Raw genomic sequence first — 23347 nt, 5'->3', positions numbered from 1 at the left:
GACTAAGGGGTAAATGTGTACCAAATTTGGTATCAATAGTCATTGCAGTTTAGAAACGTGCCATCGTTTCATCCTAACGGCCAATTTACACCATTTGACCTCTGTGACCTTGAAAAGGAGGTCAAATCAAAAACCCGGAGGATATATGATGCACCTTTGCTAGAAGTACCTACCATATTTTTTTCAAAATTTCCCGACTACTATTAAGGGAGATATTGCATATTTTCACTTTTAACGTTTGGCCCCCTGGTGGCCAAACCATGAAACGAATCGGACCGAAACTTGGTCTCCAAGGTGTCATTACATAAGGGTACATGTGTACCAAGTTTCAACTCAATAGCTCTAACAGTTACGAAACGTGCCCTGCTAACGGACGACGGACGACGACGACGACGACGACGACGACGACGACGACGACGACGACGACGACGGACGACGGACGCCACGGTATGGGATAAGCTCACCTCTGCTAAGAGGTGAGCTAAAAACTAACCTGGCTGCCTGGAGTGGTTAATGAGATCAATTAGTATCAAAATCTCATGCAATTACAATTATCATTAACACATTAAGTAGAACTTTGCCACATATTAACAGGGAATGTCTTAAAACCTGGATCAACTCACGGCACCACTAATATTCTACAAGTCCAGTCAACACTATTGTTACTAATATCTACATCTACATCCTTATGAAACACTGCACATTTACAAAGTCCTTACTTTGAGTCAAATTTTTTATATTGAGCTGGTGATCCTGGATAGTGACGACAATGTGTTCTCTAACACTTTGAGCTCGGCAGCATACTGAAAGATTGTTTACTATATTTATAATGCAACTGATTCAAACCCATAAGATGGCCCCTAAACTGGAATGTATTATAAACAGCCACTGTCAATAGCTCAACATAGCAACTGGCGAATGTCTTCCATCAGCTACTAAGTACCGAACCTGGGATAGCACTTCTTGATAGCGCATATGACCTAAACGACAGTAACATAACAAGCCTCGGCACATCACACAGACTATCTGTTCAGTTTTGTGAGTATTATCCTCACTCACAACAATTAGAGGCAACACAGTCGTAAGTCACAAAATGAGTGAATTACAATCTACTGCTGTCTAATGTATTTCCTGACACATGTATTGTCACACATTTCATTCTGACCACAGTCTGAGTATAGCAAAAGAGTTCTATATGAAGCATTCCCCTCTATGCTACCGAGTAGTAACTAGACGATGGTGATGTTGGGCCTCTCTCTGGTATCCTGTCCCATGACCTTGACCTTCCATGAGGTCGAGTCATCATGTACGAATGTTTCCCCGGAGACGACAGAGGAGACATTGCCGATAAATCCTGAAAAGACAAACGTGGATAATTTAACGATACATGAAATACAACTTCAAAAATTTCTTGGTGTAGGAATGAATTGTAAGGTAAAATCTATAAACCTATGCAGTAAATGACTGCAGCAAGATCGGGATTTCTGAGTGCAGAAATCTTTTGCACATACTAATAATGTTCAAATGTTTTGGGACAACGGGACTGAAAGGACTGAAAAAAGGCACTATCCATGTTTACTGGGGGTGAAATTGAAACACGTAAGGATTGTTAGGCAAACCATGCTGAAATAGTTAAAGTTTTAGGAGGAGGAGGAACCAAAATATTAGTACAAATAACTCAAAACAGAAAGAGGAAGACTGGAAAAGGGGACTGATTGCTAAAAATTTAACATTCAACAGTTATTTGATCATTAAAGATGAATTATCAAAGTATGCACAACAATGATTATAAAACCACGACAACAGTATTACAATAGCCTTAGTGAGACAGACATGCAAAGAGTGTTACCTCGTGAAGACAACAAGGTGTCTACATATCACCGTTCTGAGTCAGAGCATTATCCATACTCATACTCGAAGTTATTGTATTTGCATTTTCCTACAATCAGAGAATGGTCGAATAATTCAGTAGTTTCCTAGCATGCAATTACGAATTAGATACGAAGAGGACAGACTGTAGACGTGAATGAAGTTACTTTAGTTTCTACACCAAAAGGGTGAAGAAATCAGGGCTCATCATCATCAACCTTTCAAACTTTTGCCACCATTGTAGACACTTTGTCAACAGCTTTATGCTGGCGGAAATAGTTCAGGTGGACTCCTCTGTAAGTTATACCTTCTCTATCCTATGGTCCTTTTACCTCCAGCAAGCTATTGGGAATATTTTTTGCTTATGATGAAAAGGAATAGAAGGAGAACAAAAAAACCAAACTCACCGAAGTTGGTTCATCCAAAGTGATTTCAGTCAACGGAGATCTTGTCCTCATTGACATCCGCGATCGCGTTAGGTCGCTGTTTGACAAGACGTCCTGTAGATTGCTTAATCGTCGTTTTAAACTCTGTAGCGTCCCTTCAGACTTCTGGCGCTCGTTGAGTAATGCGTCTTCGTGGCGGGACATCTGTTGTCGTAGTTGTTGCTGGAAGAATGAAAGAGCACATCAGGATATCCGAAACGGAAGCAAAATGCAATCTCCGAGCAGAACTGTCAAGTTTGTTGAATCTCATAGTTCAGTGTGCTTGGGACTGGCCTTCCATACGACTTCACAATTCAGGACAAAAATGGACAGTTTGAAAATGGACGTAACTTTTGTAAAACAGTCCTCGAGTATTACTATTCTCCCCTCAAACACTTACTCTGAGATAATCCTGTTCTTGAGCAAATTTGTCTTTAAATGCAGTTTTTCTCCATTCCTCATTGTGGGCAGCTGGGAAGTCCCCTAGTGGACCATGACCACCCTGCAATATAAAATATTACATTGAACTTATCATCTGACAATGATTTCCTTCCACAACAGTGAACCAAATTTGTCAATTACGACATTGGAACTTAATATTGACACCAAAAAGCAAACCACCCCAAGGACATCTTACTCTAAGCACTTTGGCAACCTGGAAGTTGCAGACGGATCAGGTAAAATGATAGATGGAGGATTTTCTTCTGCAAATTGAACCCAACAACTTACAGACAAGTTTTCTTTGAGGTCGTCCAGCGTATGCTGTATTTGTGACTTCTGATCGTGCAGCTCTTGAAGCTCATCTATGGCGTCAGTTCGTGACTTCTCTAGGTCGTGCATACTGTAGGAGAGCTCCTGGAATAAACAAGCTTATTCAGCTGAACAGAACATTTTTCATGCGGAGGCAAAATTACGGGATATTTTATAAAGGGTCTATCAGGTGTAGTGTCATACCAGTTTGCAGTTTGGTTCTTAAAAGAATTTCATCATAAAAAAGTTTTGGTTAGTAGTAAGTACCATGATCTGGTTGCCAGACATAAGCTTTCCCTGCCTTGTTTAATGAACAGCAGGCACCACACTTACTGTATGTATATCTGTTTTCAGATCCTTCACAGTATCTTCTATTCTCCGGTCTCGTGCAATGATCTCAGTCTGGGTGATTAGCTGCACAAAAACACGCACGAGTTAGAAATATCAGCATGTTAGTAAACAATAGCTTTCTGGTCAGAAAACAAAGACTACAGGATAGCCAAAATTGTTATTTCTCCAAGCAAGAGACAGATATCTTACTGTTTTTCAGGCTTACAAGGAGGCCTGGAACATACTAGCACTCTGTTTATTAGTTAGTGACATGTCGAAGGAAGTTTTCAAAAAAGTTTTTGGAGTTAAACTCTGAAGTTACAGAGAGCAAGACCACTCTACCAGCCTACCTGTTGTTTGAGATTGAGGTACTCCTGCCTGACTGAGTTGAGTTCATCACTCAGTCGATTTGCTCGAGCACAGTGGTCTTGAGCAATCTGTTCCAGGTCGTTGACGTCTGAGGTCGCCTTTTTCCGAGTTTGCTTCAGCTCCTACAACATAATGTAATGCTAATGAATGAAGCTGTGGCTAAAAACAACCACTTTCAGCTAATAATGCCAATTACTATTGGGACGGAAGGAGTGGATTATGAGAGACATGAATGATGACTGTACCTTGACAGTGTCATGGAGCTGACTCCTGAGGTCCTCCACCTCCTGCTCAAACAATTCGGTCTGCTCCTGGTTGGCTTCCTTGTCCTGCGTGACGTCATCCCGCAGTGTCTGTAGCTCCTTGTAGGACCTGTTTAATGCCTGTGCTAGCTGTTGTTTCTCATCATTGCCTGAGGAGATCTCACGCTCTGTGAAGAAAAGTAATACAGCTGGATAAATAAGTTTTTCTTTCCATTCGTTCACATAAAAGGTCCAAATCACAGGCCTGCCAACCCCTAAAATGTCCAATTAGTATTTCAACTGGATTTTGAAGTATTTTCAGCAAAAGTTTCCCAATTTGGAGTATGCTAGAGATTCGGAGCAGTTTCCAACTCAGAAGAACATCCACAGTATGTAAGACTACATCATTCCATTATTCTGAAAAAAACGGATTGTTATTCCTTACCCCTTTCTTTCAATGTTTGTTCCAGTTCAACCAATCGCTCCTTGGTGTACTGCTTTTGTTCTGCCTCACGCTGAAAAATAACAAGATATGCATTTGAGAATTCAACATGCAAGGGTGATAGATAGCAAGTCTTATGTTTTGTATCAAGAAGTACAACCTAGATGTATCAGGAGTCCATCGGTATGGTAGCTAGCAGTGTCAACAACTTGGCTAAGTGGCTCTCCTGTGTGGAATCTTTTACATTCCCTGGAAAAGCAGTCAGGTACAAGCCAAGACTTGTTCTATAACGAATGTGTCCTTACCTTCAATTGGTTGACTTTAGCCATGGATTCTTCCAGCTCATCCTGCTTGAGAGCGAGATCTGTCTTAAGGTTCTCAAGCTCCAGATGAGCATTGCTGATCACACGGCTCAGTTTACCTTCCTCTTTTTCCAATTCTTTCGACACTTTATGCAGAGCCTGAAAACAAATCGTGAACCATGGTCAGAACTAAACTTGTTTATATTCATTAAGTAATAAGTTTTTCACGACATCCTCATCAAAACTCTGCTCATATGCTACTTTTGGTACGGTAATATGCAGTATGGTAGAGTTTTCTAGAGTGTTTACGCCTGAAATTGCCATCCAGCACCTTCTAGGGGTTGTATGTAGAGTTGGGTAAAGACAGGGTACCTGATAAAGCCACACTGAAGACGATTTTCAAGATCAACTGGGTTACTCAAGAGAACCACAAATTAAAATCATACCCGGTACATCTGTATTTATGACAATTGCAGGAAGATGACCTCAAACCATACCTTTTTGGCCTCATTACAATCCCTTGTGATGCGGTCCATATCCCTGCCAACATTGTCCATATCGTCTCGTTTTTGTTTCTCCTGTCTGGTCCATTCCTCAACCATTGCCTTCCGTTGCTGAATCTCTTGTTCCAGGCGGTATACTTCCGTTGTCATGGTTTCTTTTTCCCGTGCCTTGATTTTCATCTCCTAGATTGGAAAATTGGGAACGATTAATGTCTGATTTGGTTATGCCTTTCTGTAGAACACATGATAATCAAACATATCCAAGCAACTTTTTCCTGTTTGCATTTGAAATGGGAACAGAACTTGCAAGAGGAAATCTCAAAGTGGATTTTTCCCCCACAAAATGGATGATACTGAGTTTCCTATACTTGTGCGTATCATGAAAGTTTACACTATTCATCAAGTTATCAAAGTGGTTAGGGGAATATGAGTCAACACATGAGCACAAAGTAAAATAATCAGACTATACACTCAAAAGTTTTAAATCCAGGATTATGAGAGGACATGAGTACAGTCATAAAGACCGAGAAAGCAGCCAAAGTTATGTAAGAACTGGCATTCTGACTTAGTAAGTGAGATTGCCCTTTCAGACTATTGTATTTTCATCAAATCGTTAGGATTGAATAGAGAAAGGAATCTTCAAAGGTGAATACCGCACAGAACAGATGCAAAGCATACGATAACATGTAAAAGTCTTGTATTTTTTCAAAAGCCACAAAAGAGTCAGATTAAAACAATATCATTTTAAAAACAGTCATGAGTGCCACTGAAATGTTATTTGCACACCAACAAACTAACCTCTAAAGGTCCTAGGCGAGCCTTTGTCTGTGTAAACAGAGAAGTCCAGAAAGGAAATATTTACTTTATTTCATTATGACAGCCCATGCTATACAACAATACATAAAATGATAACTCCTCACTTTTGTAAGCAAATATTCACCTACCTGTTCAAGTTGATGAATGTGATCTTCAGCGACCTTGATATTTTCTCTCATGCTACGCAACTCATTCTTCCCATCTGAAAAACAAACAAAGAGAAAATGGCCGTCACTCATGTTGACAATAGATCTTATTCCTGACTTCAAATCAAAACTAATTCAAGGAGAGCCTCCTTTTTGTTCAACATTAATACTAGTACTTGAACACACTGAAACCTTACCTGTGACATGTTGTGATAGTATCTGTACATCCTCCTGCAGTGTCTGCCTCTCAGCTTTCACCTCATCAAGTTCGATCTGTGACCTTGTCAGTTCAGATTCGACCTTGTTCAGTTTGGACTTGTTGTTATGGATACTATCTTCAAGTTGCATTTGGGTCCTAGAAATACAAAATGATTCATTCAATGGATGAAAATTGAGTGAGTTTATTTACTATACATTAATGGTCAACACAAGGAGCAGCAAATGACCCACAGCAAATGGTGAATTTTGCCACCATGCCCGACCTGATGATTCAGAAGGTTATACTCAATAAAACATTATACATAAGAACAAGAAGAATAGTGTCAATGCACAGCCACTCTGGCCCAATTCTGTTATTTACCGTTTCAGCATCCCTGTTTTATTCTCCAAACTTGTGCACGTCTCGTCCAACATCTCCTTCTCTTTGGTCATGACGGTGATATTAGTCTCGAGTGCCCGCTTCTCCGTCTCCAGTCTCTCCATCGACATCTTCTCATTATCTAGCACCTCACGGATGTGATCCAAATCAACCTGGCGCCTCTTGCGCTCTGTCTGTAGCTTGTCAAGGTCTTCTTTCTCCTCTGTCAACATGGTCTGCGTCTTCTCCAGTGAATGCATCCTCTGGCGATGTTGCTCGTTGATGCGGTTCAACTCCGTCGTTTCCATCTGCAGCATCTCAAGCACATGTTTCAGCTCTGCCTTGTGTTTCCCGATCGACGACGTCAACGTGTGCAGGGACGCTTCTTCATGCTCAGCCTCCATTTTGATTTTGTGAAGTTCGTCTTTTTCATCCATGATAAGAGTTGAGTAATGTGACTTTTCTTCTTGGAGTTGGTCGATCATGCAGCGTAGTTCCTGGAAATGGGATGGAGGAGGGTTAAAGTCATTGTTGTTATGGTACTGAGTTTCAAACTACCATAGGAAGAGGGAGACCACTAAAGGTCCACCTTAACCATTACAGATACCCTGGATTTCACAAATCAATGAATTTCAGTTGGCCTACATTTTGTTTGTCAGTTTGAACACTCTTTCCATACCGACCTTGATATCCTTCTGTTTCAACCCAATCTCCTTCTCAATATCTCTCTCCAGACTTCTCAGTTCCAAGTCCTTCTCCTCCACTGAGTCTTTCAACATCTGATGCTCTGTCTTCATGCGTCCCATCTCCTTATCGACTTGCTCCATCTCTAATCTCTCCGCATCAATCTGCATCCTTAATCGGTCCAGCTCGGCGTATCTCTGGGCAACTTCTTGTTCCACATGTTTCATGTTGTCTAACTTTTCTCTTTCCTTATCTTCCGTCACTCCGTAGTCTTTGAGCATTCTGTTCAGGCTGGAAGAGCAAAGTCGAGACAATGAAATCAGTGATGCTAACAGCAGGCTTCCTCAATTGTGGCAAGTAACAGACTCTCAGAGAGGCAAACTCCAAAAAATGAAAATGAGGACGAAAAGTTTGCTTACTTTCTTGAAGCCTCCTTCACATGGATATCAAGAGATTTAAACTCATCATCTTTAGCACCGATAACTTGATTGATGTCCTCCACAGTCCGTTCAAGTTCGTGTTTTATACCCTCCAGCTCAGCGATCTCTGTCTGAAGGTTCTTGATCTCCTCGTTGCACCTCACGACTGTTGTCCCTGCCTCGTGTGCACGTCGCTCTAATTCCGCGGTATCCTCGCGTGTGGAGTCATGGTTGTTTCTGGCGTGGTCGTATCTGTCGATAGTGTCTTTAGCCTTAAAGATAAGATTTCAAAGTTTGAAGATTAAACAAATCTTTCAAAAGCTGAAGACAATGTGCCAAAGTTTCAAAGCAGTTAGGTATTGTTGAGAAGCTCACACTACATGACCACTTTTCATAGAAACAATTAACTGGCCATAAGCATACCTCATTCTTAGCTTTGAGCAAGTCATCCTCACAGCTCTTCAGCTGTTTTTCAGACTCCCTGAGTTCTGCCTTCCTCTTTGCGAGTGTCTCCTCCATACATGTGACCTCATCTGATAGGTAACTATGGCGACTTTGTAACGAGCGTGGATCGTAATTATAGTCGTAATCTGCATCCTCTACATCCACTTTGCCACGGCCGTCAAGGAAGTCTCTGAAATATGAAAGGTTTTAAAATGTCAAAACAATTAGTTAGCTGAAGGCCGAGTGACAACAAGGACATTTTAGAATACAATATCAGAATGCAGTACAATTTCAATCAAATATGAAGCAGTTGTACGATCAGGAATTAACCAAAGACCTTAGACTAGAGGTGACAAACCCACAGTGATTTCAAATATCGGTCATAGCCAAACTGAAAGCAAATGTGTTAGATCTTAGACTCCTGTCAATGAAAATACACCATAGCTTACCTTCTTTTTGACCTCTTCTCATTTTCTGCCTTGAGTTCATTCAGTACTTTCAAAGCCGCATCTTTTTCAGACTCGACTTTCCCGGCAGATTCCTTGAGCTGTTTCAGGCTCACCTTCTGACGTTCAATGGAGAATTCCAGCGACTCGAGTTCATCACGCTTACTCTCTAATTCCTCGGTGAGCATCTGAACAGCCCTCGTTCCTTGTGCTTCAGTCTCTACCAGCATCCTTTCTCGTTTCCTCAGCTGCTTCTTCAAATTCTTGATCTTATCTTGCAGCGCTGCGATGAGATCCTCCAGGTCATGGTGCTCTGGAACATTACAGAATAATATCTCCTCCCCATCGCGTACGCCAGCAAGTTCTGAAATTGTCTGACCTCCATTACTTCTTGTCTGCTGACCTTGACCTGGCATTCCTCCTTGCTGTACCTGTCCCGGCATTCCTGGCATGTAACTCGTGAACTGTGGCTGTGGCACGGCACCAGACGTCCTAAAGGAAACACTTGGATGAGGTGGAGAACCTGGCATTGGAGCACCAGCTTGGATCAGTGTTGTGTTTGGTGGGACGACGCCAGCAGGAAGTGGTCCGGGTGGGTGCGATGTCCATGTTGCTGACCCCGGTTGATAGGGGGTGTTGTAGACACGACCGGGCTGTGAGGACATGATGACCTGTGATGGTGGTACCCCTTGCTGCAGATGAAGAGAAAAGAAGAAATTAGAAAAGAGCATGAGAATTTCCTGACATGACTGAAGCAGACCTTTTCCTGACAAATATCCGCAGGCAACATGTGACGAAAGTTCTGGCATCAAGGTCAAATAAGACAAGCAAGACCTCTTTTCCTAAAGCAACAGGTGATTTTCAATAGCAAGGAGGTATTTTCTTACCATCTGTTGTGGAGCAACAGGCACACCAGGTGCTGCTTGGTAAGGAGTTTGGAAGGCATCACCGGCAAACTGTTGAGGAGGCAAGCCCATCATTGATCCTGGTTGGGTCAGAGCACCTCGCATGCGATCCACTTCTTTCCTCAGCTTGCTCACCTCCTTGTCATGATCCTTGCCTACAGGGAAACGGTCAAAGAGATTATACCTCAGGAGACCAACCCAGCAACTTTTCTTGCAAATCACATGTACTAGTATCAATAGAAGCCTCTAATGAAGATCAACATCCATCATTTGAAGCGAGTCCTATAAAAACATGTCTGAAGCACACAAAATTGCAGTAAAATGCACTACATACAGGTAAAATCTTACCCGGTTTTCTCTGCAGGAGCCCCTCAATCACATCATGAAGGTGGGTAATTTCTTGCTTCTGGGCTCCAAGCACATCATGGAGGTAGTCTATTTCTTCTTTCTGCACATCTGTAAATGAAGAAAGAGACGCCCTCAAAAACATGATACATTTGAAAATCATGGATATTACCAATCCTTTGAAAGAAGTTACCAGGAAAAGCAAAGTCCGCTTCAATTGTAACTAACTTAAATCACAGATGGTACAATGTACAGTGACATTTTCTGACAAATGGATATCTGAGACATGCCAGATTTGTAGTAAATGTATTATACCATGAATATCTGTATAAGTTTAGTTGGGGACAAGATGGGTAATGGGTTTATAAATTGACAAGGAAAGATGTAATGACCATGTGTCCCTCTTTGAATCTGGGGAATCTAGGATCACCAGGAAAGGGAACGACGCAAACAACTGAAAGGAAATGGGTGGAAGAACCTTGTTATTTCCAAACAAGGTGGACAGAGGGCCGAGTGAAACTTTTATAAGTTTAGGAAAGGAAAGGGGAGATCACTTGAATATACCCACACTCTGATATTTGTGATAAAGATGTAGCTACGTGAACTGTAGTAGGACTATCTGAAATGGTAGATTTGCTGTTGGTGATGACGGAACAATCTGCTACTGAGCCATCTATCTGGTTTCAAGTCTGCAGCTACCAAAATGACACTTGCCTGGCATTAGGTTGGAGGTCAAACTTGACCCACAATTAATTAGACTTAGAGAAGGTGACCCTGTCTTTTGGAAGGTACCAGTACATAGTTGCCATAACATCATTTAGATTCTTACAAATCCAAGGCCAAAAAAGAGACAATGCATCATTGGTGTCAATAACAAACTTCACAGAAACTCCAGGTGATCAAGACAGAAGTCTAGAAACCAATGCTCACCCATAGTTTGATGCTCGACCTCTTGACCCTTCGCCACCTCTTCAAACTCTTGTTCCTTCTGTTCTAAGAGTTGCTGCAGCTGGCCGATCTCATCCTGGGCATCCACGAGGTCATCCATGGCCTTCTGCAGTCTTTCAGACTCCATCTGCAATAGGCAGAATGATGATTGGTTACAGACTAAGTTTGTAAGAGTAATTACATAAACATTGCTTGTCAAAACGTGCCAGCGTATAATTTTTCCTAGATATGGAGTGAGGGCTGAGAAAATCAACAAGAATTTGTTCTTTAACAGCCCTGGATGATCAGTCAGATATCGCTTGTGGAAGTGGCCTGACTGGGGTTGAACCAACAAACATTGTGCTGACGTTTAACCTCTAGCATCAATCTTATCCAAGTGACCTTATCCAAGCCTGTTTGCTACTTACCTTAGCTCTTTGCTGTTTTTCCTTGTTGAGAGCAGACTCTTTCCTCTTCAAGTCAGCCTCGACCTCAGCCATCCTGTTCTGGGCGTCCAAAAGCTGCAGATAGAAGATGCAGAGTTTAGATTTTTCGAAGATTTTGCAAACTGAATTTATACAGCCATTATAACTTTGAAGGAACAGTTCCAGGTGTTCTAGGCTCCATATATAGTGTACGCTGGCCAAGGAATGGTTCACAAAGCCAATAATCTCAGCTGTTCCATCCAATGGCATTCCTCATTGGAGCGAAAGGAGAGAAAAAGAGCAGCACAGCCAACACAATATTTGTGGCAATGCCTAACAAAAGCATGTTTCATCAGTCCCTCAGAACACTGATCCATTAATGAACAGCAAGGACCGACTCCAATGCAGGGAGAGTGGCAGCAAAGGCAGGGAAGATGGCAGAAAAGTGTTGCTGAAAACCTGAAGCAACCCTACCTTAACACGCTTCTTATTCGTTTTACTCATGCTGGCAGTAGGTTTTCCAGGCATTTTAAAGTTTTCGACAATTTCTACAAGGGTTCAATCCAACACAGCCATTTAGAGAGATAGAGTTGATCTCGCATAGGCTTTTTTGAATGAATCCTATTCCTAGTCTAATGATTTGATTCCCTACGGACACAGAAAACAACTTAAAAGGCCATAAGTGATCACATTATTCAATGACTTCAATCCTCAGGGTCTGACTCATTATCCGATAGGCCCTTTCCTATCAATACAGGAACACTTTAAGACTCTTTATCGTCCACGATAATTTCTACCTTAAGGATAGCACTACACATATCCAGGCCTTTGGCTATGGTAAGACCGAAAGCCCTTTATCAAGCCTTGACAAAAGAACCACTAGACCAGTTAATAAAGCAATCAAACTTCCCTTTCTGGCTTCACTTGGCATAGCTTTTTTTAAAGACAGATCATTATCTACGCTGACAATAAATTTTTGGAGGTTAGCCAAAAGGCCTTATGACAATCAATGACTACTGATTGTCTTTGGGACAAAAAGGTCATTTCAGGCAGGTTGAGTAAATCTTATAATTGATACAGAACCTCATTCAATGCAGACTTGTACCTTTGGTCCATGATATAAAGATTAGAGTGGAACAAAACCAGCAATTACAATATCATTTCAGACAACAATACCCAGCCTTATTATTTACACACTATAAGTCACAAAGCAAAGGTGGCAAGCATGTTGATGCAAAGGGTATTTTAAGAAATCAAAACAGAAAAGGCCACGGTAAAGGGAACCTTGAAGGATAGAAACAATCAACCGACATTCCACTCAGGCATTTTAAAGCAAACTCACCCTTTTGTAAAAAGTTGGTAGTGACTGTAAAGATTATGAAAATATACACTACTTGCAAGGCAAAAGATATGGATGTTTTCATTACTCTTTTGCAATATATTCCTTGTTGCTATCAAAATGAAATTGATTGTGAGCTTCCTGTTTAGTGGGGGAAAATTCTGTTCATCTATAACCTGAGCATTTTGGAGTGTGTCTGACAGTTTCAACCACTCTCACCGGGGCGCTGCAGTCACTATTTGGTGTTTGAAAGCCAGCGACCCACGTCGACAACTCGGCGAAGATCTATCTATATGCAAACCTTTGGCAACTTGATATGATAATATTTTCCTACCTGTTGATTAGTGAGATGATCTGCAGTCTCCATCTGTTGCTTCAGCTCACATAATTCCTTGGAGACTTCATCGAATAAGACCTGCTCTTCAGAATCCAGCGGTTCGTAAAGTTCATGATGCTGCCGATCGCTATCTGATTCATCAATGCGGCTAGGTCGGATGGCAGAGCGCGGTATGACACCACGATGACTCACATCGGTTTCTGTGTCATCAGGGTCTGAGAAGAAACTGGCGCCATTGTTCCGTTTCCCTGGGGAAAGGTTGAATGATAACGGACCACGCTGGAAATGGAAGGAAAATGTCAAGTGAATCAGAAGCAAGCACAACATACCCAAGGACAACACAGCCATAATAAGCTATGATTTGTCACAATGAACCTTTAGCTTTCTCCATAGATACATGGATCAGGGATCAGACAGAATAGGTTCGACTCCAAAAGACAGAATAGGAAGATACAGCCATGTTATATCCACTTACCCGAGTTGGCTGTATCGGTGTCATATCCTTCAGTGCATCCCTCAGCCTCCATATTTCCTTCTGCATCCGCTTGAGTTCCTCAGTGTTGACCTCAGCATCGGAGTGATTAAGATCGGCCTGGACTCCCGTTGTGGATCTCCGAGCAGGTGTTGAGGCCTGCAGAAGCTGGTCTTTCAGATTGCGTATTTGGTTCTCCATCTTGAAAGTAAAATGAAATTCAATAAAGCAAACCATTTGTCTTTCTGCTGACAGCGCCATCTCCATATCACCAAACTTAGCTAAAACTGAGAACACTAAAACGTAAACAACTTACGTCTGCCTGAATTCGCATTGACCTCTCTAACTCCTGTTTGGTCTGGCCAGAATGGTCCTCCAGATACCTCTGGAGCTCAGCAAGTGCCTTGGTGGTCGCATCGTTCTCTCCATACGCTGGCATGAATGGCTTTCCCTGCTCGACGCTACGCACAATGTCACGGAGGCGATGATTGAGCTCATCAGGGGCAATGGACTCACTCATAGCATCTTTGATCTGACTGTCCTGTTCTCGCATTTCATGTCTCAGATTATCATTTTCTGCCTAAAAGCAAAAAGACAAATATGCTAACAAGACTGGTGTCTCAGATTTAACCAATGCCACCAGGGTCATGGCAGTCAGTACCCTTCAATACCCTTAGTATCCAGCACAAAAGCAAGTTCCCATTCTAGATTGGCAAAAGCTCATCACACAATCAAATAGATATCAAGCTATGATCTCTAAAAATCCCTTAAAAAACACCACTTAGGAGACAACTTTTTCATGTCTTATTCAAAAAGTTTCATTGCTTTGTAACAAAAACACGTCACCCACCTCAAGTTCTACGAGTCTCTGTGAGAGATCTTGTATCTGGTCTTCCTTGCTATCTTCCCCACTGATATGATCCTCCAACTCACTGATACGATGACGTTGCTCATCAAGTTCAAAGTTGGCCTCCTCTTTTTCAGCCTGAAAAATCAACATAATGATTGATACACGAACAAAAAGGGAATGTGTAGACAAAAATGTCGCAGTGGCCAGACTAGTTTCAACAGGGTTACTTCTCCCAAAGGGCAATGGGGTAACAAGACTGGTGTTTGAACACACAACTTATTGTGACACAGTCAGACATTCCCAAACAAAGACTTGAAATACTGTGCTTCATGATATTTCATAATCTCGGAACACTGGAATCGCACTGAGACCACACTTAATTTTCTAGAAGAAACCTTAACCACCTCACCTTGAGCCTTTTCCTTGTTTCCTTCAGCTCACTCTTCAATCTTTCCACCTCCATCTCAGCCGCGTCTAGTTTATCATCCAATACCGGATCCGGCCCTGGAGACTCCAGTAGCTGTTGCTGAAGTGTGGAGTTCAGATATTCCTGATTCTGTAGCGTATCCTCCAGCTCTGACAGGCGCTAGAAATAAAGATGTTAGAATTTCTCAACACCAGAACTTGATTGATTGACATTTCAACCAAGAGTGACAACTTCATAATCCACACAACTCCTTTCAGTAACAGGCTAATTAATTTTAACCCTTTATTTGTCAAAATAATAGGTGTCACAAAACAACACAAAATTTTACCTGCAGTGGATTTGCAGGGCTAGAAACAGAACGAGACACTTTATCAACTGTCTAATAGTGACCACACAAGACCAAGTAGTCAATCCTATATCAATATATACCTGGCTTAAAGAGATCCTGTCGTGACCCAAGTCTTTATTTTGCCTAGCTGAACGTAGTAAAAATAACTAAATTGGAGATTACCTCTTACGCAGTTCATTGACTGGAGCCAGTAATGTTATGCAACGTTATGCAATGTTAGCCAAATGAACAGCTCACCGCAACAACTACCTAGGGGACCTTGAAACTGCTAATATCTAACAAAGGAAACTTATTCCCGCCTTAGGTTTTAACCGGGCCGTTCAAAACTCCCCATTTTTATAAGCGTTTCTCGATAGCTTCCCTTTAAAATGTGAGTTCCATGTGAACTATTGCATAATTTAAGGTAAAATTACAAAAGATGCGCACTGTACCTGCTGCAGTTGTTTATAACCACTTGACTCCGTCTCCAAGATTGTCATCTCACCCTCCATCTCCTGCAACTTCCTCACCAGCGCCTCCTTTTGGCGTAACATGTCGTTATAGTCCTGTTTCTGTATGTCGGCTTGTTTCCTAACATTTACGAGGTAGTCTTGAAGTCCCGCTATGATGCCCTCTAACTCGGCCTTAAGTTCGTCATTCTGGGCAGCTTGTCCTGAATTAAAAGAAGCACTTTGTAAACTTGATGAGTGTTTGGGATCTTCAAAAGTACCTTGGCTTCAATTACGTAGCTTTTCCCACAAAAATCCATGACAGATACAAGTTATACAGGTTCTACATACATACAAGTCATGTGCACTGAAAGTCATTCAATATACACAGTATCCTGTACCCATTCACTCCTGGGTGGAGAGAAGCAAGTAGGGTTAAGTGCCTTGCTCAAGGACACAAGACAACAGCAGTGATCCCTCCAAGAATCGAACCTGTAACCACTATGCCACTGATCTCCCTAACTAGGGTAATACACCTACCTTCTCTGAGTTGCTGCTCCAGCCTCTTAATATCGGCAGTCTCTTTAGCAATCCTGGCTATCATACTGTCTAGCTGCTGCTGCGTGTCTTCATACAGCTGGTTGTTGAAACTGATCTGCGCCTCCTTGTCTGCCACTTGAGCTGTGATATGTTTCTGCAAGGAAATCAGTATAAATCAGTATCATCTGATGCATTCTTGACAGTATTTTCGAATGCATCAAGATTATATGATAAAACCTGTGGAACACCAGCCTGACTTTTGAATAAGGTGAGTTGGCCTTTTTACTAGAAGTTGAAGTTGATTCTGTACGGCAATACAAAATCTTAGCACGCATGGACCCACAAACAAATCTGTCTTTTTGTACTAATCAGTCAGAAGACAAACCAACACTTACAAAAAGTGAATCTTTGCTGTCCATCCGCTTGAGTTTATCCCGGAGTCTGTCGACATCCAACTGTTCATCTCTCATCTCCACCTCTGTCTGGGTCATCTCATCCTGTTTCTTTGACACCTCGTCTTTTAATTGCTTCAACTGAAAATGATGAGAACTTCGTCAGCAAAGAAGGTTTCAAAGAAGGTGACAATCTAATACATTCGTCTGAAAAGGTTTCACAACAGGTGATAAAGTGTGCGATCACTTTAAAAGTACCCAGCGACTCTGACTCTGGCCGGAGATTTTTGTTGATTTGTATCAAAAGCAAGTAACAACGAAGTATTGTCTCAACCAAAAGAGTGTCAACTTACAATTTCCATTTTGCGCACCATCTTCTCTCTGATCTCAGCTTTGTCTTCATCATTGAGCAACTTGATGGGTGACGCGGCAGCAATCTTGTTGAACTCCTCTGTAGCCTGCATGACCTGTTCTTCTGTCTGCTGCAGCTCACTCTGAAGTTTCTGAAGGCGGTCTTGAGCTGAAAATGATGACAAGAAACATGAGAAGGATCTGGTTTACCTCAATTATGAAGATTGAGTTTCAAAACAGAGTGTTTGCAGATAAAATGTTGTGTTATGATTGAGAACTATATCAATTCAGGCAAAAACACATTATATTCTTGATTACTCAATGGATTTTCAGCCCTCTTTAGACTTTAGAAAAACCCTCAGCAAGATATCTAAAGACTTTTCAACTCACCCCTTTCAATGGCATGCTGCTTGCTCTCCAGTTCAGTATCCAGCACCTCATGAACCAACGTCCTCTGCGCAGTGTCGTCTCCCGCTCTACTGGCATCCTGCTCCATCGACTCTGCATCTATCTCATCATCGCCATCACCACCAGCATAGAGGGCGCCGCGATATGGGGAACCAGGGGTATACTGCATAGCACCACCTGGTGCACCAGGGCTGTAAGCCGACCCGTACATTTTTGCTTGCTGCGGTTGGGCACCTCGTCCCATCTCGTGAGCGTATTCGTTTTTCTTATAACGGGCTCTGCCGATGTATGGACTTTCACCAATCAAGCCTTCTCCACTATCATCCTAAAAAGAAGACATTCTCACTACTCTTGCATATCATGATAAAAAACTGCAGCAAATTTTGCCTCTTTCCATATGAGTGCCTCCTGTTATGGAGTGACTGAACCACATCACTTGATAAAATGTTAGTTAGGAGACAAACTCACCCCGCCCTCTGCTGGTGGAGGCTTGCCAAGGCTGTCAAACTTGTGGTCGATTTTGTAGAAAGCCAGCTCCTGTTCAAGTTCATAATGTTTCTCACAAGCCTTGGTCAGCTCTGAGGTTTTCTTCCGTAACTGAAAGGAAAAGAACCTGATAAGTTTTTGGTCATAAAATTAAGCATAAAGGTAAGCCAGAACCCCTGCAGTGCAAGGCCCTCAACGATGCGCTCTGTAAGATATCAAGCCAAAATATATCTACCTATCTCTTTGTTTTACACCATTATAACTAAGCTCCCCCACCCCACTACCCCATTCCCAGCCATCACACAGAACCCCTCACCAAATCATCCTTGGTCTCCAACTCCCTCCGTAACGCTTCTAACTGCTGCCTGTCATCCTTCCTTCTCTCCCTCAGACCTGTCTCCTTGTCCTCAACTGTCTTCTTATCACTTCTCGTCTTATCCAGATCCTCCTGCAATGCGGACACCTTTTCCTCTGTTCCTTCCAACTGCTTTGACAGATTCTCAACCTCCTCTGAAAAAAATAAAATTTGTTATGAGAACATTTTCAAGATGATGCATCACCACAGCTCTCAATTAATTAACTACGTTCGACTCAGAACAACCTCATTGGTGATGAGTCAGAGGAAGTTAAAACATGTCATTGCGAGGGAAAATATACCAACCTTGTCCAAATCTGTTACTAGCTGCTTCCCTCTCTTCATCAGTTACAGGCTGGCCATCCAACATCTCTACCGTCCTCAGATAGAATATTGTATACAATCGACAATGAGGTAGCTGTGATATGGGGTTCTCTGATATGGTAAGCTGAACCAGGTCAACGAGGGGGCGGAGTTTGGTCACTTCACTCAGCTGAAACAACCATGAAGTGTGTATAAAAAAGAAGAATATAACATACTTATTTTGCAACAAGCAAAATGCACTTCAAAAAGGAGCTCTACCCGGTTTCTTTTTATAGGCAACTGTAGTATTAAAATCTCAAGTAAAACGCAAGTGTTATTTCAAAAATGTAACTTACGGATTCTATTCTATTTTTGGCAATCCTAAACACTCGCAGCGATTTCAATTTCTTTCCAATCCAGCCTGGAATGCGTTCGATATTATTCCCAGTCAGATTCAAAATCTGTAATGACGTCAATGTCTCTAGCCCCGTGACTGTTGAGATGTTATTAAATGACAGGTTGAGTTCCTTGAGTTTGGTGAGTTTGTCCAGTTTCTCTATCTTCTCTATCACGTTGCAGCTCAAGCAGAGAACTTGTAGACGACGCAGGCGCTCAAGGTTCTCGATGAACTGAGATTTAAGAAAGAAATAAGATGATACAGTTATACCAAATACCGCACAGTCAATGTTTAAAAGTTTGTGGTGTATCCAGATACTTTGTCGTACATCCATTGCAAGAGACAACCTTGACAGCTAGATCTGTTTGTACTAGAACTAGTCATCAAACGTAGAGCAGTCTTGAAGGAAGGAGCAGAGATTCTAGATGTAGATGTGCATTATCAGGGAGTAGCCTCTCCCATTGATGGATTATAAAGTAAAAGTGATCCTCTTACCTTTATTTTCTTGCCACCTTCCCTTGCAAGAGTCAGATTCAACTTAGTGATATTCTCCACACTCTCCTCATTGGCTATTTTTTTGCAGAGATCCTCCGTGATGTAGCGAATACCAGAGCGCCCTGAAGTACGAAGGAGAACATGATAATCATAAAGAGGGAAACAAATGAAAACATGGACAAAATGACCAGAGAACATTAGAAAAACTCAAAATGACACTTGACTTATTCATTGTCTCCCGTCGCACACTCAAGCACACTTACCAGTTTCAACTAACGGTTCCTCCCGATATGTCTCTTCGACAGCAGGCTCTGACTCCTCCCTGATATCCGGCTCAGATACTGCGGGTGATGGTTTCTTCACTGGTCCAGGTATCCTGGATCCCCCCCGCGTCGGACTTGGAGACATTTTTCCACCAGGGGATATCTTTCCAGCAGAGGTCGATGGCGAAAGTTTTCCAACTCCAGGACTAGACTTTCCAACACTGGGACTGGTTTTTCCAACTGGGGTTTTTTGTCCTCCCTTCGCTCCACGTGTGCTGGAGGACTTTTTCGACGCCCCTTTGGAGGGGCTAGCACCACGTTTCATCTTTTAAACAGTCTCAGCTGCCTGTGGTATCCTGAAAATAGGCGAGAAGGATGTCTCAGATTAGCAAAATAAAAATGTCTTTGCTACAATCTCAACTTAGGTTGGTTGCAAACGTCACAACTCACTCTGAATATGAGAAAGAAGGATACGCCAAAAATCACTCTGAATATGACCTTAGTTTATGTTAGCCTTTCACTTCAGATCAGGCAAACCAATCATTTTGAATGGCTCACCCAAGGCCTATTTGCCATAGGTAATTAATTTTCATACTATCATGTATTTTAGAAAGATAAATATGTTCTTGTGCCATTGCCCAAGGTGTGTTTAACTTCTTAGGACACGAGCTTAGAGACGCCCAAGCATAAATAAGACTAAGCCTTATAATAAGCCATGTCATTTGCTTGTTGTAAGAGACTTCGCTATCAAGATTTCAAGTGCCCTGTTTCATTTTCAGCAATGATGACACCCTTACCCCATGAAAAGTCCAAACACCTTCACGAGACCAAGACTACACTGAGCGTGCTAAGATATAAAATAACAGACGTTTATCAACAGCCAGTCTTTACTAGAGGGGTTGTCAAACATGCATAACTTGACATATGGCTAGGACTCTTGTCTCGAGGCCTTCAGGCAGGGGGTGGGAAGAGGTCAGAGATTGAATTCATAAATATATCTACAAGCCAATGGGTCAACAGAAAAAAACTTTAGCCTGTTAGCAGAGACTTCAACAGAGTTCAGTATGAACAATTACATAGGTCAATGTTCCAGTTGTAAAGATAAGATAAGACCTGAATTTCAACCATGCCAAGCAATATACATTTCATTACACTTCCACCTGGGGGATTGCATGCAAAGACTTCTTTGCTCTTCAAATTAGCCAGGCAATGCGATCAGATCATTAATTAAAGATAATGAACAACCCACTATGCTAACTATGGGCACATATCGATCAGCCATTATTGTTGGTCGCGTTTCATTAATCCACAATGTCTGCAACTTGATAACAATTATCTTCTCACCTGCACATAGCGCTACATGAAAAATCAATTAGGTACGAGTTTACCAAGAACTGGGAACAAATCCTTTAGAACCCAATAGTGGCAATATTTTACACAGGAATGCAAATTTTAAACAGTGCAAATCTTTCTTTAGATTGGGATCAGACCAAGTCAAGAAAGGACTTGAGTGCGTACTTTCAAAACCACATGTCCGGAAACGCATAAATCTTCCATTCCAGGAAAATGGCATCGCAGTTGTCAGATCCGTCATCTGCAATGCCGTTTTCTTGCCAAAATAATACATGTAATCAGTTCAAATAAGGTAGAAAGTTTGAATTTTTCATGCAAATACAAGCTTATGAAAGTACACTCTCGATATGATACATGTAGTATGTATAGTGAGCCACAAATTTTAAATGATAGTTACCGGTACAAAGACTTTTCACCAGAAGAGTCAAAACATGTGAAAGAAAAGTTGATTTGTAACAGAATTTGTGACTTATCCTCCAACTCCAAGACCAGAATGTCAACCCCTTGCCTTAAACATGTATAATCCTAATACGAGTAAGTAATACCATAGCCTTTTTAGCAGATTAGCATTAGGATATAATATACCAGGCCAAGTAGTTAGATTTATATCATACAGGCCACTAGCAATGAATTCCTAGTCCTTGGACCAATGCCATGGAAATGTCTTTTGATTGTCGGTGCCAGGGTTTCATAAGCCCTGGGTTGATACGGATTGACAACATTACTGCAAAATTTGGTCAGCCAACAAAAAGAACACCATTGTAAATGTACAAACTAACAGTAACACAATAAATACCGAAAAACATGGGTGCTTATCGAAAACTAATTTCTTGGGCCTTTTACTTGGACTAATGCCAACAAGTGCCCAAACCTCTGATGGACAAAATTCTCATAAATAACTATCCATCAAATTTCAATAAAGAATTTATTTGAATGAATTTCAGTACCGGTAACGGGTCAGTGGTGCAGCCTTTTGAAAATCTCACCACTCAACTGTGAATTCCTTGTTAAGAGTTCAATGTTAAATTGTATTGAGAGATGTCCAAACTGCAAAGCCTGCCAGTATACTGTTAGATATTGCATGGGTCATCAATGAAGCGTTAGAAATGGTAAATATCATACCATGGGTCTTCACATTGCAGAGATCGATTTGTGGATTGCAAAACAAGACATTTTTTCTCTCAAATTAAACATTTCCAGAAAGGCATGTCTTATTGTAGAATCAATGGGCAATGTACATCCTTCACGCTCGATTGACCTGAACTACACATTCGTGCCGTCTTCACACTGAAGTCATATCTATTGACTATAGTGACAGTCGGCATCACAAAAGCAACAAAAAGGTTTTCCATTCACATTCGATCTTCTTAAATCTTTTAATGCAGTGGTATAACAATTGATAAAAGGATCATTCAGCTGATGGTTGTGACAATAGAATAAGTCATGACCTCATATAATGGGTTTTGTGGTTGATCATTGTCAAAAATCAAAGGTCTTGGTTCTGGACACCTACTTTGCAAGAGTTTATCTTTATATTGTTACAATAGGTGTAACAATGATTGTAAGCTTACTACCAAAGAGAGAAATCCCTCTCACTCTCACTTTTGCTCGCTATGACGATAACACAAGCAAATTCTTACTTCAGCACTTTCGGAGAAAAACAGGCTGAACTTCTCAAAAATCATTCTTATGTCAATGCCGGTGATGCTGACGCTGTTTCATGCCGTCATCTCATCTCATCCCCAAAGCCAGGGATCGAGAATCAGAGATTCCCTGAACGTTTCCCATCACTCCCGAATGAAATCATTCTGGTGCCGGTGCTGCCGACTCTGTTTCATGCCACGATCCCCAAAGGACATCGGAGTTCAGTCGAACTATCACGAACACCACCGATGCAGAAAAGTAGTCTACTCTAGGTTTGGTTTTCATACATCATAAAGCCGATGCAGTTAAAACATTACAACTTCAATAGCTTTCGATGCCGACGCAGTGGAAGTGAATATTCAAGTCGCTCCCAATGCCATATCACTCTTTGTTTTTTATCACTGACATAATTATTGTACTGACTAACTGCTGTAGGCCTATGTACTATCTCAGTACTACACGCATACATTGCAAAATTACATGCATTTGTACACTCGACAAACAAACAGCGACCGCCCACTTTCAAGAGGCGATAAAAGTACTACTGATACACCCAATTTTAAAGATCTATGGGCAAAATATAAAGCAATATCATATTTGTAATAGGTGAAAGTCATACCAGGATCTAGTCACTTTAGATCGATGTTCACGGAACTTTTTTCTATCACTTTTGAAATCTGAAATTTCCCTCACAAATTCGCCATTTTCTGCTCGAGTGCCGACACGTTCGTAACGGGGTCTGTGATTGGTTAGAAAGTCTTGAGTTACTGGATCCGCTCGCTTTGAAGATAC

At 41.6% G+C, this 23347-nt stretch overlaps 1 protein-coding gene across 2 annotated transcripts; it reads right to left on the bottom strand.

The window, feature by feature from the left end:
- Nucleotides 1–344: 344 nt before the first annotated feature.
- On the bottom strand, nucleotides 345–23257 carry LOC135501249 (centriolin-like). 2 transcript variants are annotated; one of them, XM_064793265.1, is made up of 38 exons: nucleotides 23175–23257; nucleotides 19559–19914; nucleotides 19296–19417; nucleotides 18760–19032; nucleotides 18407–18593; nucleotides 18062–18255; nucleotides 17728–17856; nucleotides 17242–17584; nucleotides 16854–17020; nucleotides 16504–16641; nucleotides 16109–16262; nucleotides 15572–15792; nucleotides 14774–14950; nucleotides 14365–14499; nucleotides 13831–14094; nucleotides 13518–13715; nucleotides 13040–13321; nucleotides 11370–11462; nucleotides 10945–11089; nucleotides 10018–10125; nucleotides 9652–9824; nucleotides 8768–9456; nucleotides 8298–8508; nucleotides 7875–8146; nucleotides 7455–7746; nucleotides 6775–7268; nucleotides 6392–6549; nucleotides 6177–6250; nucleotides 5227–5415; nucleotides 4733–4888; nucleotides 4431–4500; nucleotides 3989–4173; nucleotides 3725–3865; nucleotides 3378–3458; nucleotides 3024–3149; nucleotides 2695–2796; nucleotides 2277–2477; nucleotides 345–1354 (listed from the first exon to the last, which is right to left on the bottom strand). In XM_064793265.1, the coding sequence occupies exons 2-38, from the start codon at nucleotides 19881–19883 to the stop codon at nucleotides 1211–1213; spliced, it is 7413 nt and encodes a 2470-aa protein (XP_064649335.1). In that variant the 5' UTR covers nucleotides 19884–19914; nucleotides 23175–23257; the 3' UTR covers nucleotides 345–1210. The 2 variants fall into 2 exon arrangements, with proteins under 2 accessions (XP_064649335.1, XP_064649336.1); XM_064793266.1 differs by lacking the exon at nucleotides 23175–23257 and adding an exon at nucleotides 21309–21463.
- Nucleotides 23258–23347: the final 90 nt, after the last annotated feature.

Source organism: Lineus longissimus, chromosome 17, assembly GCF_910592395.1.
Source record: "Lineus longissimus chromosome 17, tnLinLong1.2, whole genome shotgun sequence".
NCBI classification, from domain to species: domain Eukaryota; kingdom Metazoa; phylum Nemertea; class Pilidiophora; order Heteronemertea; family Lineidae; genus Lineus; species Lineus longissimus.
This window is presented reverse-complemented; position numbering and strand designations above follow the sequence as displayed.

What these genes read in the sequence shown, in the direction of transcription:
- LOC135501249 (XM_064793265.1), bottom strand. Translation starts at nt 19,883, where the DNA reads ATGAAACGTGGTGCTAGCCCCTCCAAAGGGGCGTCGAAAAAGTCCTCC. An exon ending in AAAACAGGGATGCTGAAACG is followed by an intron (nt 6,550 to 6,774) that starts GTAAATAACAGA and finishes TTGTATTTCTAG; the next exon opens with GACCCAAATGCAACTTGAAG. An exon ending in ACCTCAATCTCAAACAACAG is followed by an intron (nt 3,459 to 3,724) that starts GTAGGCTGGTAG and finishes GTTTTTGTGCAG; the next exon opens with CTAATCACCCAGACTGAGAT.